Source organism: Hypanus sabinus, chromosome 10 (assembly GCF_030144855.1).
Source record: "Hypanus sabinus isolate sHypSab1 chromosome 10, sHypSab1.hap1, whole genome shotgun sequence".
NCBI lineage: Eukaryota > Metazoa > Chordata > Chondrichthyes > Myliobatiformes > Dasyatidae > Hypanus > Hypanus sabinus.
Genome location: NC_082715.1, coordinates 82,581,182 through 82,604,974, shown reverse-complemented (window position 1 = coordinate 82,604,974; position 23,793 = coordinate 82,581,182). Strand labels below are relative to the sequence as shown.

General features: G+C 41.4%; 1 protein-coding gene across 7 annotated transcripts in view; it reads right to left on the bottom strand.

Annotated features, from left to right (window-relative positions):
• znf451 (zinc finger protein 451) overlaps positions 1-23,793 on the bottom strand; it is a 49,837-nt gene that overhangs the window by 2,835 nt on the left and 23,209 nt on the right. For 6 of the 7 annotated variants that reach the window (XM_059982260.1, XM_059982265.1, XM_059982263.1 and 3 more), the window contains 9 exons: positions 22,600-22,747; positions 20,480-20,606; positions 19,699-19,858; positions 18,086-18,233; positions 13,341-15,040; positions 7,386-7,550; positions 5,911-6,041; positions 1,800-1,986; positions 897-983 (listed from right to left, as the gene is read on the bottom strand). In XM_059982260.1, coding sequence (XP_059838243.1) covers positions 897-983; positions 1,800-1,986; positions 5,911-6,041; positions 7,386-7,550; positions 13,341-15,040; positions 18,086-18,233; positions 19,699-19,858; positions 20,480-20,606; positions 22,600-22,747 — 2,853 coding nt within the window. The remainder of the gene's footprint in view (positions 1-896; positions 984-1,799; positions 1,987-5,910; positions 6,042-7,385; positions 7,551-13,340; positions 15,041-18,085; positions 18,234-19,698; positions 19,859-20,479; positions 20,607-22,599; positions 22,748-23,793) is intronic. The other variant, XM_059982266.1, reaches the window with a different exon arrangement.

The window sequence follows — 23,793 nt, the reverse complement described above, 5'->3', positions numbered from 1 at the left end:
ATCCCCACCTCCCTCACCACTTCCCTGGAAGTTTAAAGAGCATCACCAGCAAGGAGCAGTTCATATTGGCCAACTGCCCTAGAGAGGGTGATGGTGAGCCACTTTCTAGAACTAATGCAAGCCTACTGGTGCGCTGTTGGGAAGGGAAGACCCATCAATGAAACAACAGTAAAGGTTCTCCCCATTTTTCAACTGTCGAGTTCAGGTTAAGTGGAAGAAATCAAACAACCTGCAACACTGGCAGTTGCCCTAACGAGTAGGAGGTTACAACAGCACATACAGCATACATGTACACCCCATCTAAATGCACTGCTGCCCCCCACCTCAAAGACACACTCTCATCCTGCACTGATCGCTTTCCGTCTTTTATTGCTGCTGCTCCACACATTAATACTACTGTTTGTTTTATTACAATAGTGCCAGCAACATTACAATGTCTTACACAAACATGCACCTTGCACTTCATGTCAACCTGTCAATCTTCAGGCCATGCCATTCAGGGACTTGCATTATTATATGATGGCAGTATGTACTGGATCATCACTATGTAATGTGTGTGACAAGATGTACTGTGCTTCTAACCCCCAACCTGGCCCCAAAGGAACGATGTTTCAATTAGCTTTATACATGTGTATAGTTGAATGACAATAACATTGAAATTGAACAGTCAAATTACAGGTCCTCCGAATCCACACCAACCATTAAACACTCATTTATGATTCTTACAAAAAAAATTCTATTTTCACCAGTTTAGTTGAAAATATTTATCCTTAATGCTTCAATATAATCTAACATCAAATCCCTGATTACTGTTGGGTAAATATTCATGACAAAGATATAAATTTAATAAACATGACCACTGAAGAATGCTCTCTCAAAAGTTAAAAATTGATAACCTTCATTGGCAGTATCCTCCTTTATCTTGGTTTCTTGCAAACTCAGTGCAAGTGTTTTTTGAAGAGCTTCATCTTCATCATCACTATCTGGAATTCAAAGAAAAATAATGAAATAACTGCAGTGCCTTGGCTACTGGAAACCAGAGGCACTTACAATCCAACTAGACCATGACAAAGTACCACCGCCAGAAGGGCTTGTTCCATGCAGTATCTCTAAATGAAAAAATAAAAAGAATAAAATCTCTGTCCCTTTTAATGTCTATTTGCATTCCCATATTTCTTAACTGCACTCACCATGCAGTTAGCTTGAATTAAGGAAACGATTCCTCTGTTAGATACTGCTTAGATACCTGCACATAACAATAATGAACGGAAGGCTGCCATTTAGCTAATCTCTTTGAAAGAGGAATTCAGTTAGTACAACTTCTAAAGCCCTCTCCATCCCAATGAGGGGACTTGGCTTGAAAGGTTGGCTCTTTATTCATCTTCATAGATACTGCCTGACCTGTGCTTATCCAACATTTTGCATGTTATTCTATATTTCCAGCATGGCAGAATCTTGTGTCCATATCCCTAAGGTAAACTTTCACCCCCTTATCAAGAAACCATATTACTCCAGCTTAAAATGACCACTGTTAAATGATCCTACTGTATTCACCATTTCTCCCTCTGCAATGCTTATTTTTCAACTTTCAGCTTCTACAGTATTTGAAATTTATGGCCATATTATAAAGAAAACTAAATTGAACAGATAAAATTTTGAATACATTATAAAAAGATTTTTCAATAAGGCATAATAATTCTCAAAAAAATATCCAACAGTAGTATAAAATCACAGAAACATTTATTCCAGTTAAGCAGATGCACGGGATTTAATTTTTCTTTTAAGATTTTCTGCCCCACCTTTTCCGGTATCAGATATACTATTTAATACAGCACACATCAGCTCCCCTTCCATGTGGTGAGGGTTCAGAACATGGCCTGGCCGCATTGTCTTCTTCAACTGGTTCTTCAACTCCTCGAAGCCCTTGTCTCCAGAGAGTACAGTGAAAGGGATATGCTTTGGCAACTGCTCGTCCATGCGTCCAGCCTGTGGTCGACAGTAGAAACAAGGAAAAAAAATACAAAGTGGTGGAAGATTGGAAAAAAAAACAGAAAATAGAACAAATAAAACACCTTCCTAGCAATCAAATCACTCTTTGCCTCATCAGAACAGTTTAAATATCACAAATCTATTAACTACAAAACTATTGCTGGAACAGGCGGTGCACCTCAAATGTAGCAGAAGAGAATTTTAGAACAGAAGCCAGGAAGTGGGACTTCAGCTCTGTGACTCCAGAAAATAGTGAGCTTAGAAAAGAGAATGTTAAAAGATTTAACAGACAGGTTAATCAGATAGTATCCCAGGAACAAAAGGGTTAACATGAGGAGCATTTGATAGCTCTGAGCCTGTACTCAAGTCACTTTTTATTGTCATTTCGACCATAACTGCTGGTACAGTACACTGTAAAAACGAGACAATGTTTTTCAGGACCATGGTGCTACATGAAACAGTACAAAAACTACACTGAACTACATGAAAACGACACAAAAAAAAAACTACAGTAGACTACAGACCTACCCAGGACTGCATAAAGTGCACAAAACAGTGCAGGCATTACAATAAATAATAAACAAGACAACAGACACAGCACAGGGCAGTCAGTTGGTGTCAGTCCAGGCTCTGGGTATTGAGGAGTCTGATGGCTTGGGGGAAGAAACTGTTACATAGTCTGATCGTGAGAGCCCGAATGCTTCAGTGCCTTTTCCCAGGTGGCAGGAGGGAGAAGAGTTTGTATGAGGGATGCACAGGGTCCTTCATAATGCTGCTTGCTTTGCGGATGCGGCGTGTAGTGTAAGTGTCTGTAATGGCGGGAAGAGAGACCCCAGTGATCTTCTCAGCTGACCTCACTATCCATTGCAGGGTCTTGCGATCGGAAATGGTGCAATTTTTGAACCAGGCAGTGATGCAACTGCTCAGGATACTCTCAATACAACGCCTGTAAAATGTGATGAGGATTGGGGGGGGGGGGGCGGGGGGGGGGTGGAGATGGACTTTCCTCAGCCTTTGCAGAAAGTAGAGACGCTGCTGGGCTTTCTTTGCTGTGGAGCTGGTGTTGAGGGACCAGGTGAAACCAAGAAATTTGGTGCTCTTAACAATCTCTACCGAGGAGCCGTCGATGTTCAGCGGGGAGTGGTCACTCCATGCCCTCCTGAAGTCAACAAACATCTCCTTTGTTTTGTTCACATTCAGAGACAGGTTGTTGTCTCTGCACCAGTCCGTTAGCTGCTGCACCTCCTCTCTGTAAACTGACTCGTCGTTCTTGCTGATGAGACCCACCACGGTTATGTCATCGGCGAACTTGATGATGTGGTTCGAACATTCATGGGTCGGCAGAGTGAACAGCCCTGGGGAGCCTCCGTGTTCAGTGTGATGGTGTTGGAGATGCTGCCTCGGATCCAGAATGACTGAGGTCTCCCAGTCAGGAAGTCTAGGATCCAGTTGTAGAGGGAGGTGTTCAGGCCCAGTAGGCTCAACTTTCCAATCAGTTTCTGAGGGGTGATTGTGTTGAATGCTGAACTGAAGTCTATGAACAGCATTCGAACACACGTGTCTTTTTTGTCCAGGTGGGTTAGGGCCAGGTGGAGGGTGATGGCAATGGCATCGTCTGTTGAGCGGTTGGGATGGTACGCAAACAGCAGGAGGTCCAGTGAGGGGGACAGCAGGGTCTTGATGTGCCTCATGATGAGCCTCTCGAAACACTTCATGATGATGGATGTGAGTGCAATGGGACGGCAGTCATTGAGGCAGGGCACTGAAGACTTCTTTGGCACGGGGACGATGGTGGTGGCCTTGAACGACGGTGCTGCTCAGAGAGATGTTGAAGATGTCAGTAAGAACATCTGCTAGCTGGTCTGTACATCCTCTAAACACTCTACCAGGAATATTGTCTGGTCCAGCAGCCTTCTGTGGATCGACCCTGCACTCGCTGGAGTTTAGAAGAATGGGGGTTGGGGGGTAGAACCTCACTGAAACCTATCGAATATCAAATGGCCAAGATAGAGTGGACATGGAGAGTGTGTTTTGTATAGTGGGGGACTAGGGCCAGAAGGTATAGCCTCAACACAATAATATCCCTTTAGAACAAAGATGAGGATGAATTTCTTTAGTCAGAGAGTGGTGAATCTGTGGAATTCATTACCAAAGACAGCTGTGGAGACCAAGTTATTAGGTATTTTTCAAGTGGAGATTGTTTGGCTCTTGATTAGTAAGGGTGTCAAAGGTTACAGGGTGAAGGGAAGAGAATGGGGTTAAGAAGAATAATAAATCAGCCATAATGGAATGGCAGAACAGTCATGATAGGCCAAATGACCTAATTCTGCTCCTATGCCTATGGTCTTATATAGATTCAAAATTTTGCCAGAAGGGAGAAACTGTCAACGAACACAGAAAGGGCAAACAAACACATCCTACGCTGTAAAATACTTTAACATCTGTTTTATCTTCAAATGGGCAATAACATAACTCAATTGGTTATTTGATTTATATCCAATTAGTGACTACTCTTGTTAATAGACCTGACCAGATATGATCATGGCCAAGTAATCCTTGAAGTATTGGCTTATTACCGTCACATGTATGAAGTACAGTGAGAAACTTCGGTACATCCATTCAGATCATTTCATTACCACGGTACACTGAAGTAGTACAATGGCAAACAGTCACAAAATGCAGAATGAAGTATTACAGAGTAAGTGCAGTGCAGTCAGATAAAAAGATGCAAGGACATAATGAAGTCAATTTTGAAGTCAAGAGTCCATCTTTTCATACTCAGGAATCACTTAAGAGTCTAGATAGTGGGACTGGAGCTGACTTTGAGACTGGTGGTACATGCTTTCAGCCTTTTGTACCTTCCACATGATGGGAAGCAGAAGAAGAGAGAATGTCCGGGGTGGGTAGGGTCTTTGATTATGTTGGCTGCTCTATTGAGGCAGCAAAAAGAGCAGAGTCCATGGAGAGAAGGCTGGTTTAGAAGATTTCAAAGCACATATAATCATTATAGTCATTACATATAGTAAAGGCAATAGTGTTAACCTTAACTGTGTCTAAATACATGAATGGTAAAAATGAACTAATAAACACCATACATAACTGTTCAAAACATAACTTGTATTCCCACTGAGGTATTTAAACTTCAAGTCCTTTGTGAAAAATCACGAGTATTTTAAAATCAGAAAACCAGAGACCGAAATGTCCAAAATGGTCAGCTGTTGTAATCTCTCAAAAGTGGTTTTTGTGATAATAGCATTCAATTAGTTCTATTTACCTTATGAATACTGGGAACAGCTCAAGACAGGAAGGAAAGTCAAGGCTGTTGGAGTAGACTTGGTGGGCCAAAAAGCCTAATTCTGCTCCAAAGTTTTATGTTTGATGGGGATTGTAGTTAACAAACCAAAGCTATGCCAAAGAGTGTACTAACATATATAGCTTTTGAAAATCATGTGAGGAAGATTACTCAAGCCCTCAAATGATTTATGCAGAGAAGCCTCAACTCCCTCTCCTGGTCCATTATAGCATCCTATCATCGCTGTTAAACCAATCTGCATAAAAATGCCACTGCTCTAGTTAAAATAAGAGCAAAGTTCCTAACATCTAAAATCACTTCTAAAGCTACAGTATATAGAAGCTTGGTGTGTACAAAACTGATTGCCATGTTTCACTGCAACTGTGACTGCTGTCTTTGGTAAACTGAATTTATGAAAGGTGTCATGAACTAAGTTCCTTTCATTTCCCACAATTAGGCTATAAATTATATTTATGCCTCATCTGCATCCTTATAAATTTGATTCTATTATCAATGAAACTTAGAAAAAACCTAGAATCCCATGAATAATTATTAAGTCAACCATTAGCTTTCATCTTTAGTTACCTATCAGCAATAAAGCACATTAAACAGTTAAAAAAAATACAAACATGCATGCAGATGGCAAAGTCAGCAGCATCCTTCCTAGCACTACACCGTGGATGAAGGAAAAAGCACCCAGTATTGACGAGATAATTGTAGACAGGACAGTTTTCCGGTGCTTTCCAATTATTCTTTCCACCTGGGTGCAAGACAAGAAGATTAAAAAATTAGCACAGAAATATGAAGAACTTTAAAACAAAACACAAGGATAAAACCATTTGCTCAGAGATTCAACACCTCAATCCAATACCCTCAAAGGAATACATCACAAGAACAACACACACAAAATGCTGGAAGAACTCAGCAGGACAGGCAGCGTCTAGGGCAAAGAGTAAACAGACGCTGTTTCAGGCTGAGACCCTTCATTATGAATCCTGATGATCCTATAAAAATTGCTCCCTCAGATGGCCAAATAGGACATTGCTGAATGCATTTGAGGAGGAAATAGGGAAGTTTCTAATCAAGGGATAGCGGAAGAGAGCAGGAATATCAAAGTTCAAAGAAAATTTATTGTCAAAGTATATATATGTCACCATATACTACTCTTGAGATTACTTTTCTTGTAAGCATTCACAGTACAAAATACAGTATGTTCAATGAAAAACTCAAGGCTGACAATCAATGTGCAAAAGTAATAGATGTATAAATATGGAAAACATGAGTTATAGAGTCTTTGAAAGTGTCCATAGGTTGAAGAATCAGTTTAGAGTTGAGGTGAGTGAAGATATCCATGCTGGTTCAGGAGCTTGATGGTGAAGGGTAATAACTGTTCCTGAAACTGGTGGTGTGGGACCCAAGACAACTTAATCTCCTCCCCAATGGCAGCAGTGAAAAGAGAGCACAGCCTGGATGGTGGGGTCCTTGATGATGAATGCTATTTTCTTGTGGCAGTGCTCCTTGTAGACGTGCTCAATGGTGACATATGATCAATACAGCATTGAAGTAGTGGATTAGCCCTGATTGACAGCAGGCTCAAGAGCAGAATGGATACCTGTTACTTCAATATAGATTCAGGTCAGTCAGGAGCACAGCAGGTGAAAAATAAGTGAGAGGTTGCCAATTCCTTAGAAGACCCAAGGAAAGCAACAAAGTGTTATTAATAAGTTGTGAGAAAGTGGTACTAAAGATAATCTGTGCTGTGATGGAAGCACAAATTTTCACACATTCCACAACTGGAAGCACAAAGAGCATAAACCTCAAAGTTTAGAAGTTTGGATATGCAGTCAGATACAGAATTAAATACAACAGATTTGGAACTACGAGGCAAGAGAAAGACTTTCAATAAGAGCTATGAAATTATGGAATCCATTTGCAGGGTTAACACGGAAAAATTCACACAATATTACACTGGACGAATGAACAAAAGAAACACGTTTGAAGGCATAGCAGAGGAAAGTGTGACTGGCTTCACGAAAGGTAATCATCAGAAAACCGATTATTTTCAATGCAAATTTTTTTGTCAATGAACCACAACCAAACTAACCTTGAAAGCCCCAGAAAAATGTGCCTTGATTAAGCTGTCCAGGTAAATTGTTGAAGAAGCCTGCCCAGTTATCCAAATCAATAAAGACAAGGTGTGTCATTGTGCGAAGCAAGTCCAAGTCAGGCAGCTCAATATCTTCTTCCTGGATCGTGACTTCCTTTTCACCTGTTAAATGACAGCATTGGGTGGGGGGGAGGGAAAGAGAAGAAAATTGATAAGTCAGCATTTGTATGAAGTTACAACTTTAAAAATATTTTAATCAAACAGTACATGCATTAATTTAGTTGTATCTCATTGAACCTATTGAATTCTCTTTGAAACCTAAGAATGGATGTGGAGAGGATGTTTCCTATAGTGGGGGAGACTAAGAGAAGAGAACACAGCTTCAGAATAGAAGGATAACACTTTAAATCAGGGATGAGATGGAATTTCTTTAGCCAGGAGTTGTGAATCTGGAATTCACTGCCATAAACAGCTGTGCAGGCCAAGTCACTGGGTATATTTAAAACCGAGATTGATAGGTTCTTGATTAATAAGGGTGTTAAAGTGTATGGGGAGAAGGCAGAAGTCAGAAGGCGGTTAATAGTGAAAATCCAGCCAAGATGGCTGGACGTTAGGGGTAAGTTGTTGTTGCTGTTCGTTGGTTGTTTTTTGTTTTACGCAGAGAGTGGTGAGTGTGTGGAATGGGGTGCTGGTGACGGTGGTGGAGGCAGATACGATAGGGTTTTTTAAGAGACTCCTGGATAGGTACGTGTAGCTTAGAAAAATAGAGGGCTATGGGTAACCCGAGGTAATTTCTAAAGTAAGTACATGTTCAGCACAGCATTGTAGGTGTGCTGTAGATTTTTTATGGTGCCTGCATACAACATTCTGAAATAATGCTGAATGAATACTGAAAGGCCTAGACAGAATGGATATGGAGAGGATGTTTCCTATAGTGGTCCCCCACAAGAGACTCATGCAGAAAGTCATGAGGCATAGGATCAGTGGAACCTTGGCTGTTTGGATAAAAAATTGGCTTACAGGAAGAAAGCAGAGGGTAGTAGTGAAAGGATTCTGCCTGGAGGTCAGTGGCTATTAGAGTGCCGCAAGGATCTGTCCTGGGACCCCTGCTCTTTGTGATTTTTATAAATGACCTATATGAAGAGGCAGAAGGATGGGTGAGTAAGTTTGCAGATGACACGATGATTGGAGGAGTTGTGCATGGAGCTGTAGGTTGTCAAAGGTTACAAGAGGATATAGACAGGAAGCACAGTTGGGCAGAAAAGTGGCAGATGGTGTTCAATCCGCATAATTGTAAAGTGATGCATTTTGGAAGGACAGACCAGAAGACTGAGTACAGGGTTAATGGTCAGTTACTTGAGTGTGGATGAACAAAGGGACCATGGGGTTCAAATCCACACATCCCTCAAGGTCGCTGCGCAGGTTGATAGGATAGTAAAGAAGGCCTATGGGATGCTAGGCTTCATTAATGGGGGGGTTGAGTTCAAGAGTAGAGAGGTTATGTTGCAACTCTACAAATCTCTGGTGAGACCACACTTAATAGTATTGTTTTCAGTTCTGATCACCTCATTATAGGAAGGATGTGGAAGCTATGGAGAGGGTGCAGAGAAGATTTACCAGGATGTTGCCTGGACTGGAAAACAAGTCTTATGAGGCAAGGCGAGCAGAGCTGGGACTTTTCTCTTTGGAGCATAGAAGGATGAGAAGGGACTTGATAGAGGTCTACAAGATTAAGAGAGGCATAGATAGGGTGGATAGCCAGTACCTTTTTCCCAGGGCACCAATAGCAAACACCAGAAGGCATATCTACAAAGTTAAGGAAGTTTAGGGGAGACATCAGGGGTAAGTTGTTTCCCCTCTCCCCCCCCCACAGAGGGTTGTGGGTGCCAGGGATGGTAGTGGAGGCTAAAACATTAGGGGTATTTAAGAGCCCCTTGGACAGGCACATGGAAGAAAGAAAAAATAGAGGGTTATGGGGTAGTGTGGGTTCAGTACTTTTTTTTAAAAAAAGGAATATATGGGTCGGCACAACACTGAGGGCTGAAGGGCCTATACTGTGCTGTAGTATTCCAGAGTCTAGTGTTCTATTCCTTAGTCATGAAACCACATATTTCACTTCTTTTATCTTTTACATTTTTTTCCATCTTGGATGTGATTCTGGAAATGTTGGAGCCTGTGATTTGCTGTTTGGAGATGTTTTGGGTGTTCCAGCACTCTGCAGTCGCTGAGAAGATTCCTGGAGACAAAGGCAGTGTACGCAACCTCATGGCAGGCAGGCTGTGGGATGGTGCTTGAGCTGCTGCTCGACTCCATTTCGCTGATTAAAGCTTCCATTGTGCATCAATTAAAGCTACAAGGTGAGTGCAGGAAGTGAATTCTGGCTGCCTGTCTTTTGATCACTCTGAACCAGAAGGGAGAGCCTGCCACTGTGCCCAGAAAGTGTTTCCCATGTTTTTTCTGTTTTAGACGTGCATATGGACAGATTTTTTTCTGTCTTACAGCTTTTTTAATATTGTATTTTTTGCACAGTCTTTCTCTTTTTTTTGTGCAGGGAGGAGGATCAATGTGCCTGTTCCATTTTTGTTTGTTTTTCTTGGGCGAAGAAGTGGGATTTAGGGGTTGATGATTGTACTGCCTTTCTTTTCATTCTTGGTTTCATGGTTATCCAGAGAAATTTCAGAGTTGTAAACTTTGATAATAAATGAACCTGTGAAATTAGCCATGATGGAATGGCAGAGCAGATTCAATGGGCTGAATGTCCCAATTCTCATCCTCTGCTTTATTGTCTAATTTAGGATTTAAGATTGCTAACTCCATCATTTACAATGATCTCAGGTACCCCAGTGCCCTGCTTCACTGCACCTACTTCCGAAAACTTGTGGCTAAAAAGCATTCAAGTTGAAACATGTGCTTCACTTCAGGAAGGTCCTGGCCCTGGCCCTCATCACAAATTACTTCAGAACTTGACACTACTTGGAATGACTTTTAACTTCCAAGCTCCCGAAAATTCAGGTCCAATGAAAACAAAGTCTGACCCAAACTCATCCCTCTTCTTTTAATTAGCCTGTTACATTTGGCAAGGCTCTGAATAAATAAAGGAACTTGAATCTCTGCCTCTTTTAACAATGGCATCACATAAATGCACACCTCTGGAGCACACAGGAAAAAAAAATACACCTCAAATCAGCTCAATTTTTTTTAATATGAGCAATCACAGGCTCATGGGCTGAATCCAGCTGGCTCCTTGTGCTGGGTTGAGCATTGAACTAGCAACTCTGTCCCAGATATATAAAAAAGTCAAATGCTAGAGAAACATCAAGGTTGCCACCCAGTGCGCCATAAGGCTCGGAGAAGAACAAGAAATGAGAAATCGCAGGTAAGGCTTGTGCCTGAGGTTTACCGACCCATTTTTCACACACTTGAAACATTCAACAACAGTATTTAAATTTCTAACCAGACTACTTGGATGCAGATGAGTGATATGACAGAGGTAGTCCTGGAAATAGATTGGACTCAAGATCATGAGTTGATCACAGGGTCAATTGAGAGATGTTTAGTTCAGTACCTGCATCTGGGGAATTGTAATAATTGCCAGTGATCAATGGAATAATTATTATCCTAATGCTCAATTAACATACAAGAAACACCTTGATTTAGTAGAACTTCAAATGAAAGACTCTTGAACCATAGCAAAAGTGATAATCCCCAGGTAGAGCTGAAAAAAGCAAATATCTTTAAGTTTAGAGCATTTAAACTGCCCTTCATGAATATAATTTGCAGTGGTTATTTAAGAGACATTGCTCCCAAAATGACAAGGGCTATAGATAGGGTAAATGTAAGTAGGCTTTTTCCACTGAGGTTGCGTGAGACTGGAACTAGAGATCGTGGATTATGGCTGAAAGATGAAATACTTAAGAACTTATGGGGGAACTTTTCAGAAGATGGTGAGAGTGTGGAATTAACTGCCAGCACATGTGGTGGAAATGGGTTTGATTTCAACATTTAAGAGAAATGCGGATAGGTACATGGACGGGAGGCATGTGGAGGGTTATGGTCCAGGTGCAAGTTGATGAGACTAGGTAGATTAATAGTATGGACTAGGTGGGCTGAAGAGCTCATTTCTGCACTGTAGTGTTCTATGACAAAAGGTCCAGTATCATTTCAGTCTTTGTTCTTTCTGGGCACAATACCTTAACATTAGTCTCAAAAGGTTCATAGGAATCGCACCACAATGAAAGCAGGATTGCAAAGGTTTGCATCCCATCGGTAATGAATGTGCTGTCTAAAATAACCAAAACCAAAGAAGAATCCTTTCATTCGGTGGGGATAAAGAGTTCAGAAATGGGGCAGAGGGATCTCAAAATGGTAACAGCACACAGGTGTTTTCCACTGATCTTGGGTGGGATTAGAACTAGAAGTCATAGGTTAAGGGTAAAAGGTGAAATAGTTAAGGGGAACATGAGGGGGAACTTCTTCTCTGAGTGGGTGGTGTGAGTATGGACCAAGCTGCCAGCAGAAGTAGTGGATACGGGTTCAAATTTAAGACAAGTTTGGATAAGTACATGGATGAGGGGTATGGAGGGCTAAGCAGAAGAATAGTTGACAAGAACCAGATGGGCAAAAGGCCCGTTTCCATGCTGTAGTGTTCTATGACTCAATGCCCAGCAATACTCCCACATTCTACATTTAAAAAAAAACATGAAGGCCCTGATAATTGAAATTAAATCAACCAGAAGAACAGAGGACACATTGTAGGACAGAATTAGGCCATTCAGCCCATCAAGCCTACTCCTCCATTCCATCTATTTTCCCTCTCTACCTCATTCTCCTGCTATCTCCCAGTAACCTTTCACAGCCTGATTAATCAAGAATCTATCAACCTTAAATGACCTGGCCTGCACAGGCACTTGTGGCAACAAATTCCACAGATTCATCAACCACTGGCAAAATAAATTCCTCCTCATCTCTGTTCTAAATGGATGTTAATCTATTCTGAGACTGTGTCCTCTGGTCCTAGACTCCCCCACTATAGGAATATCCACTCTAGGTCCATTCTACCTCGGCCTTTCAACATTTGATAGTTTTCCAAGGAGATTCCCCCCCCCCCCCCCCAACCCCCATTCTTCTAACTTCCAGTGGGTACAGGCCCAGAGCCTTCAAATACTCTTCATATGATAACCCTTTCATTCCTGGAATCATTCTCATGAGCCTCCTCTGAACTCTCTTCTATGTCAGCACATCCTTTCTTAGATAAGGGGGCCAAAACTGCTCACAATATCAAGTGAGGCCCTACCAATATCTTATAAAGCCTTAGCATTGCATACTTGCTTTTGTATTCTAGTTCTCTTAAAATGCGTGCTTACATTACATTTGCCTTTCTTACCACTGACTCAACTTGCAAGTTAACCTTTAGGGAATCCTGCATGAGGACTTCCAAGTCCCCTTGCAGCTCCATTTTTTAAAATTTTCTCCCCATTTAGAAAATAGTCTACAATTTTATTTCTACCAAAGTGTATGACCATACCAGATGAACCCCATCTGTCTGGTGCAACTGGCTTTAAGGTGCCAGTAACCTGCTTTTGTCCCTTCTCTGTCAGTAGAAATGGTTCCACCAGGCTTAGTAGCTAAGCCACACATGAAGGCCAGAACTGGACTTGGTTATCTGAGACACACACCATCAGGAGCATTTAATAAGTTATGGGAGCTTATCCCCATTATCCCCACTCCAAAGCTAAAGTAATATGGTAATTGATGCCTATACCCAAGTGAGCAGTAACATATAGATTTGACTTACAACAGAAAGGTGGAGCTGGGTGGTGAAAGGAATGAGGGAGGAAGTGAAAGAGAGAGAGTTTAACCTTCTCACTACTCCTCGCTATTCAGTTGGAGAATAGATATCAGTAGACAATGATCTGAGTGACCTCTCCAAATATAAACCCTTTGATTCACTACCTTTTCTAAAATGTCTGTCTGTACAATAGTTGACTGTCCTCTGCTTCTGAGGAAGAGCTGCTGCATTGGATCGAACTAGTGCAACACGGAGGCTACCTTGGCTTCCCATAGTGGTCAGGTGATTCGTCGAGGCCCCGGGATCACAATTTGGCACTTTCTCCTTGGTATCATTGTGCTCAGCTCCTGCGTGTGGGCTGCTGGCTGTATCATCACCATTCACTGAAGAACTAGCCGGCTGTGGCTCCAGCACTGTGCAGTGCTTACTGTGGTAGTGTATCTGGGCGCCTTCACTCGTGCTGAAGGGCTTACCACAGATGCACTTGACGGCAGTTGCAGCCCTTCTTACCCCATGGCACTCTGTCTGATGAATCTCAATGTCTTCCTCTGACTGGGCTGTTGCAGAACAGGAGCAGCTGAACCACAGCTTCCCCTGGCTGAACAGGTTCTTCATGCACTGCCGACTGGTCTCCGCCCTCTTCTCTTTGGAGCTGTAGTGCATCTGACAGCCACAGGAAAACCTCGAGGAGCCCTCTATCGCCTCAACTTCGTCCACAGTTGCACCTCTGTGCTCCACAAAAATGTAGTCAGTGCTATGGAAAGCTTTGTAATGGTCGAGAAATTCACTTTCAGAGTTAAACTCTATGTCGTCACACAGTCCGCAGAAATACTTGACGTTTAGCTCATCGTTATGCTGATCGCGGCTGTGGCGGTACAGTGTTTCCACCCTATGGAAACGTTTCTGGCAGAACCCACAGCTGTACTTGTGGAACTGGTGACTTGCCAAAAGGCTGCAGTGCTGGGCGACACTCTGTTCGGACTCAAACATCTCCTCACATAACCTGCACTGCCACGAGCCGTTTACCCTGGATTCATTAGACTGGGTGGCTTCTGTGCCCCATGCAACACCATCGCTCCCATCTAGATCAGCTGATTGCCAGTCTGATTTGGATGGGGAGGGCTCGGGAACCACCAGTTCACCTTCATCCATTTCCTTCTCATAGTAGTAGGCATGACCGCTGTGGCACTCCATAACGTGGGTCATCAGGTCCTCCCTCCGGAGCATTTCTGCCTGGCAGCACGTGCACCAGAAGTGATAGTTGGTCAGGTGAGCCCCCCCGTGGCTGCGACTCATGTGCAAGCTGATGATGCCAGCGTCAAGCGCCAGCTTGCCACAGACCAGGCACTTGTGGCGGATCCCGTTGGCAGACATTATGTGCTTCTCCACAGCCTTCTCGGAGTCGAAGTATTGGTGACATTCACAGAACCACAAGTAGGCACGTGGGCTGCTTCTGCCACTGTCGCTCTCTACTTTCTCTTCCTTCAGGTGCAAACCACTGCACTCCCTCCGGCTCCTCTTCGCACAGCTGGGTGCAGAGAGCTGCCCAGAGCCAGAGCAGGTCTTGGCCAGAGCTCTTTTGAAGGGAGAGTTCTTCCTGGCTTTGGACTGCTCCAGGGTCATTCGGAGGTCAGAGGGGAACTTGCTCTTCTCGTTGAAGTGGCAGAACTCCAAAATGGCCTTCTCCATGGTGCCTATCTGGTGGACTTTGTGCATGGCCTGCTTAGTGTGCTGACTGATCTGACTGTCGTCCACAAAGAGCCTGTTGCAGTCCAGGCAGCGTCCCCTCACTCGGAATATAGCAGCAACTTGCCCAATGTCTTTTGTAGACACGGCGACAGGGCCAGCCCTCTTGCATCGTGTCCTGCAAACAAGAAAATTTTATGAGTAGAACATTCATGGAAGTGATCGCCTTCAGTCCCAGTCATAAATGCAGCTACTGACTTCATCCCTCTGGAAACTCCAAGGATGAATATCACCAGAAAACTAGCTTCAAGTACATTGCCACTCTAACATGAAGCCAACTTCATCTCAAAAGCCAAAACTCTCACATTTTCTGTTATTATCCTGATTAATCTTCATTACCTACAGACCATTCCAACAGAAGACTGACAGGCCTCCTTTTGTCTAGCCTCCATAAACTTCCTCCTAATATTAATTGGAGTCATACAGCAGTCATACAGGTCCATCTAGTCTACGTTGAACTGTTACTCTGCCTAGACCCATCAATCCAGACATGGACCATAGCCCTCCATACTCCTCCCATCCATGTACTTATCCAAATTTCTCAAATGTTGCAATCAAACTTGCATCCTCCACTTACGCCAGCAGCTCATGTATACCCGCACCACCGAGTGAAGAAGCTCCCCTTCTGTATTGTTATCGCAAAACAACAAATTTCACCAAATATTAGTAATAATAAACCCAATTCTGAATCTAGTATTTAAACAGTGAAAGTCAGTTTTCCGATGTCTAGAAAACAGAATACCCTTAAGCATTTCACTTTTTACCCATAACCTGATTTCTTGTTCTAGTCTCACCCAACCACAGTGAAAAAAGCCTGCTTGCATTTACCTTATCTATGCACCTCATCATTTTGTACACCTCTGATAATAAATGTACTTTGACTTTGATCAAGGATGTATATGCCACCATATACTACCTTGAGATTCATGTTCTTCCAGGCAGTTACAAGAAAATAAAAAACTACAATAGAATTTATGAAAAATTATACATCAATAAAGACAAACAACCAATGTGCTAAAGACAAATAGTGCAAAAAAGTGTGTGTTTGTGTGAGTATACATGTACATACACACACTTCATAAATAATATGAAGAACATGAGCCGTACAGTCATTGAAAGTGAATCTGTAAGTTGTGGAATTGGAGCTGTGCTGGTTCAGGAGCCCGGTGGCTATGTAGCATAATATCAAATCCTCATTCGCATACTTGCTAGGGAATAAAGCTTATTCAACCCTTCCCTATAACTCAGGTCGAGTCCCAGCAATACCCTTGTAAATTGCCCATGAGCTAGTTCAAACCCAGAATGGCCATTATCCCTGTGCTCAGTGAACTACAGTGGCTTTCAGTTGATCAGACAAGTTCAGAGTGAACGTGCAAAACCACTTCAGCAACTGCAGTCTTAATTACAGTTGCTAATTAAAATTTTTACACCTTCAAAATGCCTTAAAAAGGTGAAAATGGATACCTTACATACATTAGATACTTTAGATACATTAAAATAGATACTTTATTGATCCCAAAGAAAATGTCAGTGTTACAGTAGCGTTACAAGTGCACAGATATACAAATATTAGAGAAGTAAGAAAGAATAAAAAAATCAGTTACTTCAAACAATCTAACAAGAGGGAATCATCGCTTCCTTGGCTATAGGTTGACTCATTATAGAGCCTAATGGACGAGGGCAAGAATGCCCTCATATAGCGCTCTTTGGAACAGTGCAGTTGTCTTAGTTTATTACTAAAGTGCTCCTCTGTACAGCCAAGGTGGCATGCAGAGGGTGAGAAATATTGTCCAGAATTGCCAAGATTTTCCAGAGGGTTCTTTGTTCTATCACAGCCTTTAATGTGCCCAGTTTGACTCCTATAACAGAGCCAATCTTTCTAATCAGTTTACTGAGCACGTTGGCATCTCCCATGTCAATGCCACTGCCCCAGCACACCACTGCATAGAAGACAGTACTGGTAACAATAGACTGGTAGAACATATGAAGGAGAGGCCTGCATACTCTAAAGACTTCAGTCTCCTCAGGAAGTAGTGGTGACTCTGGCCCTTCTTGTACATAGCCTCTGTGCTGGTGCTCCACTCAGGTCTGTCGTCCAGGTGCATCCTTAGGTACTTGTCGGTCCTCACCATCAAAAGTAACGGAGCAGTGCAGGCTTGGCCAAATGGTGCTAGCTGAATCATCTGCACCTCAACATCAGTAAGGGAAAGGAGATGGTGATGGTCCTCCACCAGGGCCCTCTATTCATCCTCCCACCCTCCCTTTATACACCCAACTATTACTGTGTCATCAGAGAATTTCTGAAAATGACGTAACTCAGTGTTGTATCTGAAGTCCAAAGTGTACAGGGTAAACAGGAAAGGAACCAACACATAAAAAACTAAGGACCTCTATAACCCATTCATGCCCTCTTCTCATTGCTACCATCAAGGAGCAGGTACAGGGACCTGAAGGCAGACTCAATGTTTTAGGAGTAGCTACTTCCCCTCCACCAAAATTTTCAATAGTAATCACAGCATTCAATCCAAACCCTAGTATTCTTAGCTTAAACAGCATACTCCCTAACCTACCTCTTCAAAGTGTACAGTCACAATGAAAATACTCAGAAGTTCAATTGTAGTTCAGTCAATGACCTTTTAACAGAACCTCAAGTAACAATCACAAGAGATGTTACAGATTTTAAGCAGCCGTGTATTCCTTGCTTTTTCTTTTGATTTTAATTCAGTTCTCCATGTTCTGCAGTACTTTATTTACAGAATTAAAGCTAGTCTCTTAAACAAATAGTGTGAAAAACAGTATCACACTGACGAAGAAATTAGAAGTTAATGAAGTGCAAGACGGGCTGGCGAAAGAAAAAAATAGGTTAGCAACAGTGGTTTCTAACAAGTTAACCTTTCCAATTAATTGGATCTAAGAAAACTAATTTCTATTTTCAAGCTATCAGGTGAAAAATAAAGATAACAAAGTTATATTACACTTTATTTACAGGCAAGTAGTAAAAGCCTTAGGTGGAGATTTTAGTAGAACATGACTAGAAGTCTGGCCTTATTTCCCGTCTCAAGAAAGAGACAGAAGGCAAAACAAATTCCAGATCCTAGTGCCTAGACAGTTTAATAGAAGGGTAAAAAATACAAGGGACACAATCACGGACAAACTCACCAACCTGAAGTGTGCTGTCAATTCAATATGGCTTCGAAGCATCTGTTGACAATCTGTACACTTAACGTGGAAAGGAACTTCCTGACATAAAGAGATCAGAAGCTTCTTTGCATAGTTAGGAAAAGGAAGAGGGCTGCGCTTTCCCTGCTCACCTGTTGAAAAGAATTAAAGAAAAATCAATTAGGATTCAGAGAACATGCCCTCTTCTCATTGTTACCATCAGAGATGGTGGGACAGGATCCTGAAGACACACACTCAATGTTTTAACAGCTTCTTCCCCTCCATTAGATTTTTGAATGGACAATGAACCCATGAACACTACCTCACTATTTGTGCTCTCTTTCTGCACTACTTGATTAGATTTTTACATATTTCATATTCATTATAACATTGAACCTTTGATAATAAATGAATCTTGGAATATTTTATGTACAAAGTATACAACTCTGAAATTTTTCAATTCTCCAGGTCCGGGTAGCCATGAAACCAAGAAAGAAAAGAAAGGCAGCACGATCATCAATCCCCAAATCTCACCTCCCCTCTGCAAAAAAAAAACGGAACAGGCACACCAAATCCATCCCCCACCTCTGCACAAACAGGCACATCAACCCACCAAATACCTCTTCCTGCACAAAAATGAACAAAAATAGAACAGGCACAGTGACCCCCAAATCCTTCATCCCGCACAAAAAAACCCGAGAAGATCGGGTGAAACAACGCAATATAAAAACTAAAATTGAAAAATAGACTAGAAGTATGAATTGCATGGTACCGCTGCCACAAAATAACAAATTTCACAACAAATGTTAGGAAGTATAGGTAGAATCCAGCCAACTTTCAACACTGATAAGATACCAAATATGAAACATTCATCTTACTTTTCTCTCAAGAGGTGTCGGCACCCTGCTGTTCCCAGTATTTGGTTAAAGTCCAGATTCACCTATTTTACTAAGTGCCAGCAAGAAAGCCCATATTATATCACGCAAAACAACCGGTGGCTTATTTGGTTGTAAGGAGAGTCTCTCAACCAGCCCAAGAATTCATGACAGAAGATTACCCAGATGAGGCTTATTATTCCTTGATGACACTAGAATTCACTCAAAACATGAGGATTTTTCTAATGAATGGTTTGAAGCTGTAAAAGCCTGGTTTCAGTATGTTTGTTGCTTATTTATTCATTTTGTTCTTGAGCTTGGCATTAAAAGCAACAGCAATACATGTACATCAAAATATAACGAAAAACATCATATCAACTCAGCAAGGATCGTTCTTAGCAGCATGTAAGTGTCAGCACACTTTTGGTGTCAACATAGCACACCTGAACCAAATCTTATAGCTCGCGATGTAAAATGTTGTGTTAGCCACTATGCTACTGCGCACTGTGTACAAATGATCAAAGAATCAAAGGATCAACCAATATCAATGTCCCACTAGCGAATTTTATATGTTCAATTTCACTGAGCTAAGCTGCACATACTAAAACAATAATTTATTTGATCAATTGAAGTGATTCCCTAAGAGGGTCATCTAATTCATGCAGCAGAAGTTCAGTTTCACATTTGCTTCTTAAAAACATCCATGCATAAATGTTTCATTATACACACCACCAAAACTTACCACTCAGTTTATGCCTCTCATGGAAATGGTTTGCCTTGGTCATGTGTTGCAAGCATTCATTCCTCAAGTTAAATAACAAATAGCAGCTCGGGCAAGCAAAGCACTGACAGATCTGTGGTTCAAGGCCACGTCGGTGACCTTTAGCATTCCCAGAATCAACCTGCAAAAGAAAATGTGCCTTCATTTATTAATTTCTTTTACCATAACAGGCTGGGGATCTCATTGAAACCTAACGAATATTGAAAGGCCTTGATAGAGTGGACATGGAGAAGATATTTCCTATTGTGGGGAAATCTGAGACCAGAGGGCACAGCCTCAGGATACAAGGACACTCCTTTAGAAGAGAGATGAGGGGGAGTTTTTTTAGTTTGGGGGGGGGGGCGGTGAAACTGCGGAATTCACTGCCAAAGATGGCTGTGGATGCCAAGACAACGGCCATATTTAAAGCTGAGGTTGATAGATTCTTGATTGGTAAGGGCATTACTTCGTCGACCAAGTAATCTTCAGGCCATCCCAATGAGGTTTATTACTTTATGTACTGGAGTGTAACTGATTGTATGTACTGTCCTTTACACCTTGACCCCAGAGGAACAATGTTTCGTTTAGCTGTATACACGTGTATGGTTGAATAACAATAAAATCGTCATTGAACTTATATTTATTGTGTTTTTTTTTATTCTGTTCTTTTTTTTTTGCTGTATCAGATTTGGAGTATCAATCATTTTGTTCTCCTTTTCACTTGTGAACTGAAGAATAACAAATAACAAATTTTGAATTGTACCTTTAGAGCCAAATGATCTTCATACTTCTGGAGGTTTACAAATCGCTGACAGCATGCGACACAAATATACAAAGTGGATGGAGACCCCTGAAGTGTAATAGTTGGATCACATGGTGAATGGTCAAACCTGTTGTTTTGGAGATAAAGACTGCATTTCAAGTCTGAACAGAAGCAATGACAAGAGGAACAAGATGCTCAATAAAAAGTTAAGTGATTACAAGAATAATCTTGTTTTCTTCCTCCTGACCTATGTTCTAAAGGGCTGTCCTTCTACTAAGTCCTCTGGTCCTAGACTCCCCCACTATAGAAAACGTCTTTTCCACATTCATATGATAAAGTTTCAATGAGATCCCTGTTCTCCTAAACTCCAGCAAGTACAGGCCCAAAAGCATCAAACACTCCTCATACCTTAACCCTGTCATTTCCTGGATTATTTTTCTAGAATGTTCTCTAGGCTTTCTCCAATGACAGCGCATCTTCTCCTTAGGCAAGAGGCCTAAAACTGATCACAATACTCCAAATGCAATCTGACCAATAACTTAACAAGCCTCAGAATTGCATCCTTGCTTTTAATATTATGTACTCTCAGAAGTGATAATAGCCTATGTGCACTATTCCAATATTGGTTAAACAAACTCTAAACCCTGGTAGCTATCACTCAATAGGCTTTATCCCAGATGACCTAGATACCAATTCCACCCAACACTTTATCTGCATTTCCTCCCAAAGGGTAACTATACCTTGTATAATCCCATTATTTAATGTTCCCTGCAACAAAAAAAGCAGTCATTGATTCAGCCTTCAATTAGATTGTGCTTGATCAGCACCTCAACTTCTCCCTACTGTTACCCTCAAAAACAATTCTATAACAAAAATCTATTAAAATAGTGTTAATGCCTGATCAACACTAGGCATTAAAAGCCTTTGGGAAAAAGTTGCAAGTTTGCAGCTCTGTTTACATGAAGATCTTTCTGACACATTACTGAATACTGCTGGTGAAAATTTGTGGTTGAGAAAAGCCATACACTCAGTGGCCACTTTATTAGGCACACCCATACACCAGCTCATTAATGCAAATATTTAATCAGTCAATCATGTGGCAGCAACTCAATGCATAAAAGCATGCAGTCATGGTCAAGAAGTTCAATTGTTATTTAGATCAAACATCAGAATGGTGAAGAAATGTGATCTAAATGACTTTGTCCATGGAATCTTTGTTGGTGCCAGACAGGGTGGTTTGAGAATCTCAGAAACAGCTGATCTCCTGGGAGTTTCACAAGACTTTAGAGTTTACAGAAAATGGAGTGAAAAAGAATCCAGTGAGCAGCAGTTCCTTGGGTGAAAATGTCCTGTTAATGAGAGATCAGAAAATAGCCACACTTATTCAAACTAACAGCAAGACAACAGTAGCGCAAATAACCATGTTACAACAGTGGTGTGCAAAAGAGCATCTCTGAAGACACATGTTGAAACTTAAAAGTGGATGGGCTACAGCAGCAGGAGACTACGCTTAACACCCAATTCAGGGTAGTTTAGCATTCACTGATTAGGGTTCAGTTACCACTACTGTCCATAAGAAGTTTGTACATTGTCCCCAAGACTGTGTGGATTTTCTCTAGGTGCTCTTGCTTCCTCCTACATTCCAAAGATGTAGAGTTAGAATTAGTCAGTTGTGGGCATGCTATGTTGTTGCTGGAAGCCTGGTGACTTTTGCAGGGTGTCACCAGCACATCGCAAAACAACAATGCATGCAGCGCACTTCACAGTAAGTTTGGATTATGTTGTTTATCTTTGTTTACAAATAAAGCAAATTTTTTATCTTTAATTCTGGTGAAAATGCTTTATCCCTCAAAGGAAAATAAATTCTAACTGAGATGCAATGTCTTAAATTGAATTCAGTGACTTAAGGAAATAGAAAAGGAGGCAGTTCATTGGCATCTCAGCCTCATACAGTAAAGTTTAGTAACCTCATCAGCAGTGCATTACCATTTGATATGTTTATCAATGTTAAGGAATTTATTCTGTTATTTTCCAGTTGGCTGTCACTGCTCTGCAATATCTTGGCTTTTACACAAAGGCAACACAACAATAATTTTACTTTCAAAAAATTAAGAGTGTACCTTTTCAAGTGTCCTAGAAGTAGATGGCTATTATCAAATTTTCTGTTACAGTTCATTATTGGGCAGTCAATGGGATCACAAGTCGCAGATGCATTCAAGTGCCTTTTAACTGTGCCACGGCCAAAACTGACAACACCAGGCTTCGGTCCTGTTTTAACAGATACATTGAAGTGTGGTGGACAGGAAGCCAGCGAGGGAAGAGGGTGGGAAGGGCAAGAAATTGAAAAAGCACAAAGGGAGGAGATTTAAAAACCAGATGAAAATAAACTATATATATATATATCTCTGATCAAATATTAAAATTATAAATTTTCCATGCAATTTACTGCAAAAGTCAAATACTCAAATCTTGATGTTGTTTTCATTTTAATTTTTAATAATATACACTTCAACTGCATGAATTAGTGTTCGTCAAAGAATTGTGATCGGAAAGTCAGATCACACAGGATGTACTTTCTCATTACTACCATCACAAAGGATGTATAGGAGCCTGACAACACATACTCAGCTTTTAAGAACAGCTCCTTCCTCTCCGCCATCAGATTTCTGAATGGACAATTGAAATAACCTATGAACATTACTTCACTATTTTTGATGACTATTGCGCTACTTATTGAGATGCAGTGCAGAATGGGCCCTTCGAGCCATGCCGACCAGCAATCCTTCAATTTAATCTCAGCCTAATTCAGGGACAATATACAATGACCAATTAAGCTACCAACTAGTATATCGTTGGACTGGGGAGGAAACGAGAGCACCCAAAAGAAACTAGGTCACAGGGAGAATGCTCAAGCTTCTTACAGTTAGCAGCAGGAATTGAACATGCCACTTGTACCGTAAAGCGGTGTGTTAACCATTATGCTATCATGCCGCCCCAATTTTATTTATTTTTATATACATCTTATTACAATGTGTAGTTTTTTAAAAATAAGTATTGCACTGTAATGCCACTGCAAAATAAATTTCATGACATATGTCAGTAACATTCCTAATGCTGCCTGTAAGGAGTTTGCACGTTCTCCCCATGACTGAGTGTGTTTCCTCTGGGTGCTCCAGTTTCCTCCCAGAGTCCAAAGACATACTGGTTAGTAGGTTATTCGGTCATTGTAAATTGTCCTGTGATTAAGATAAGATTAAATGGGGGAGGGGGGGGCAGATGGGACTGCAGGGCAGCGTGAAGTGTTGGAAGGGCCT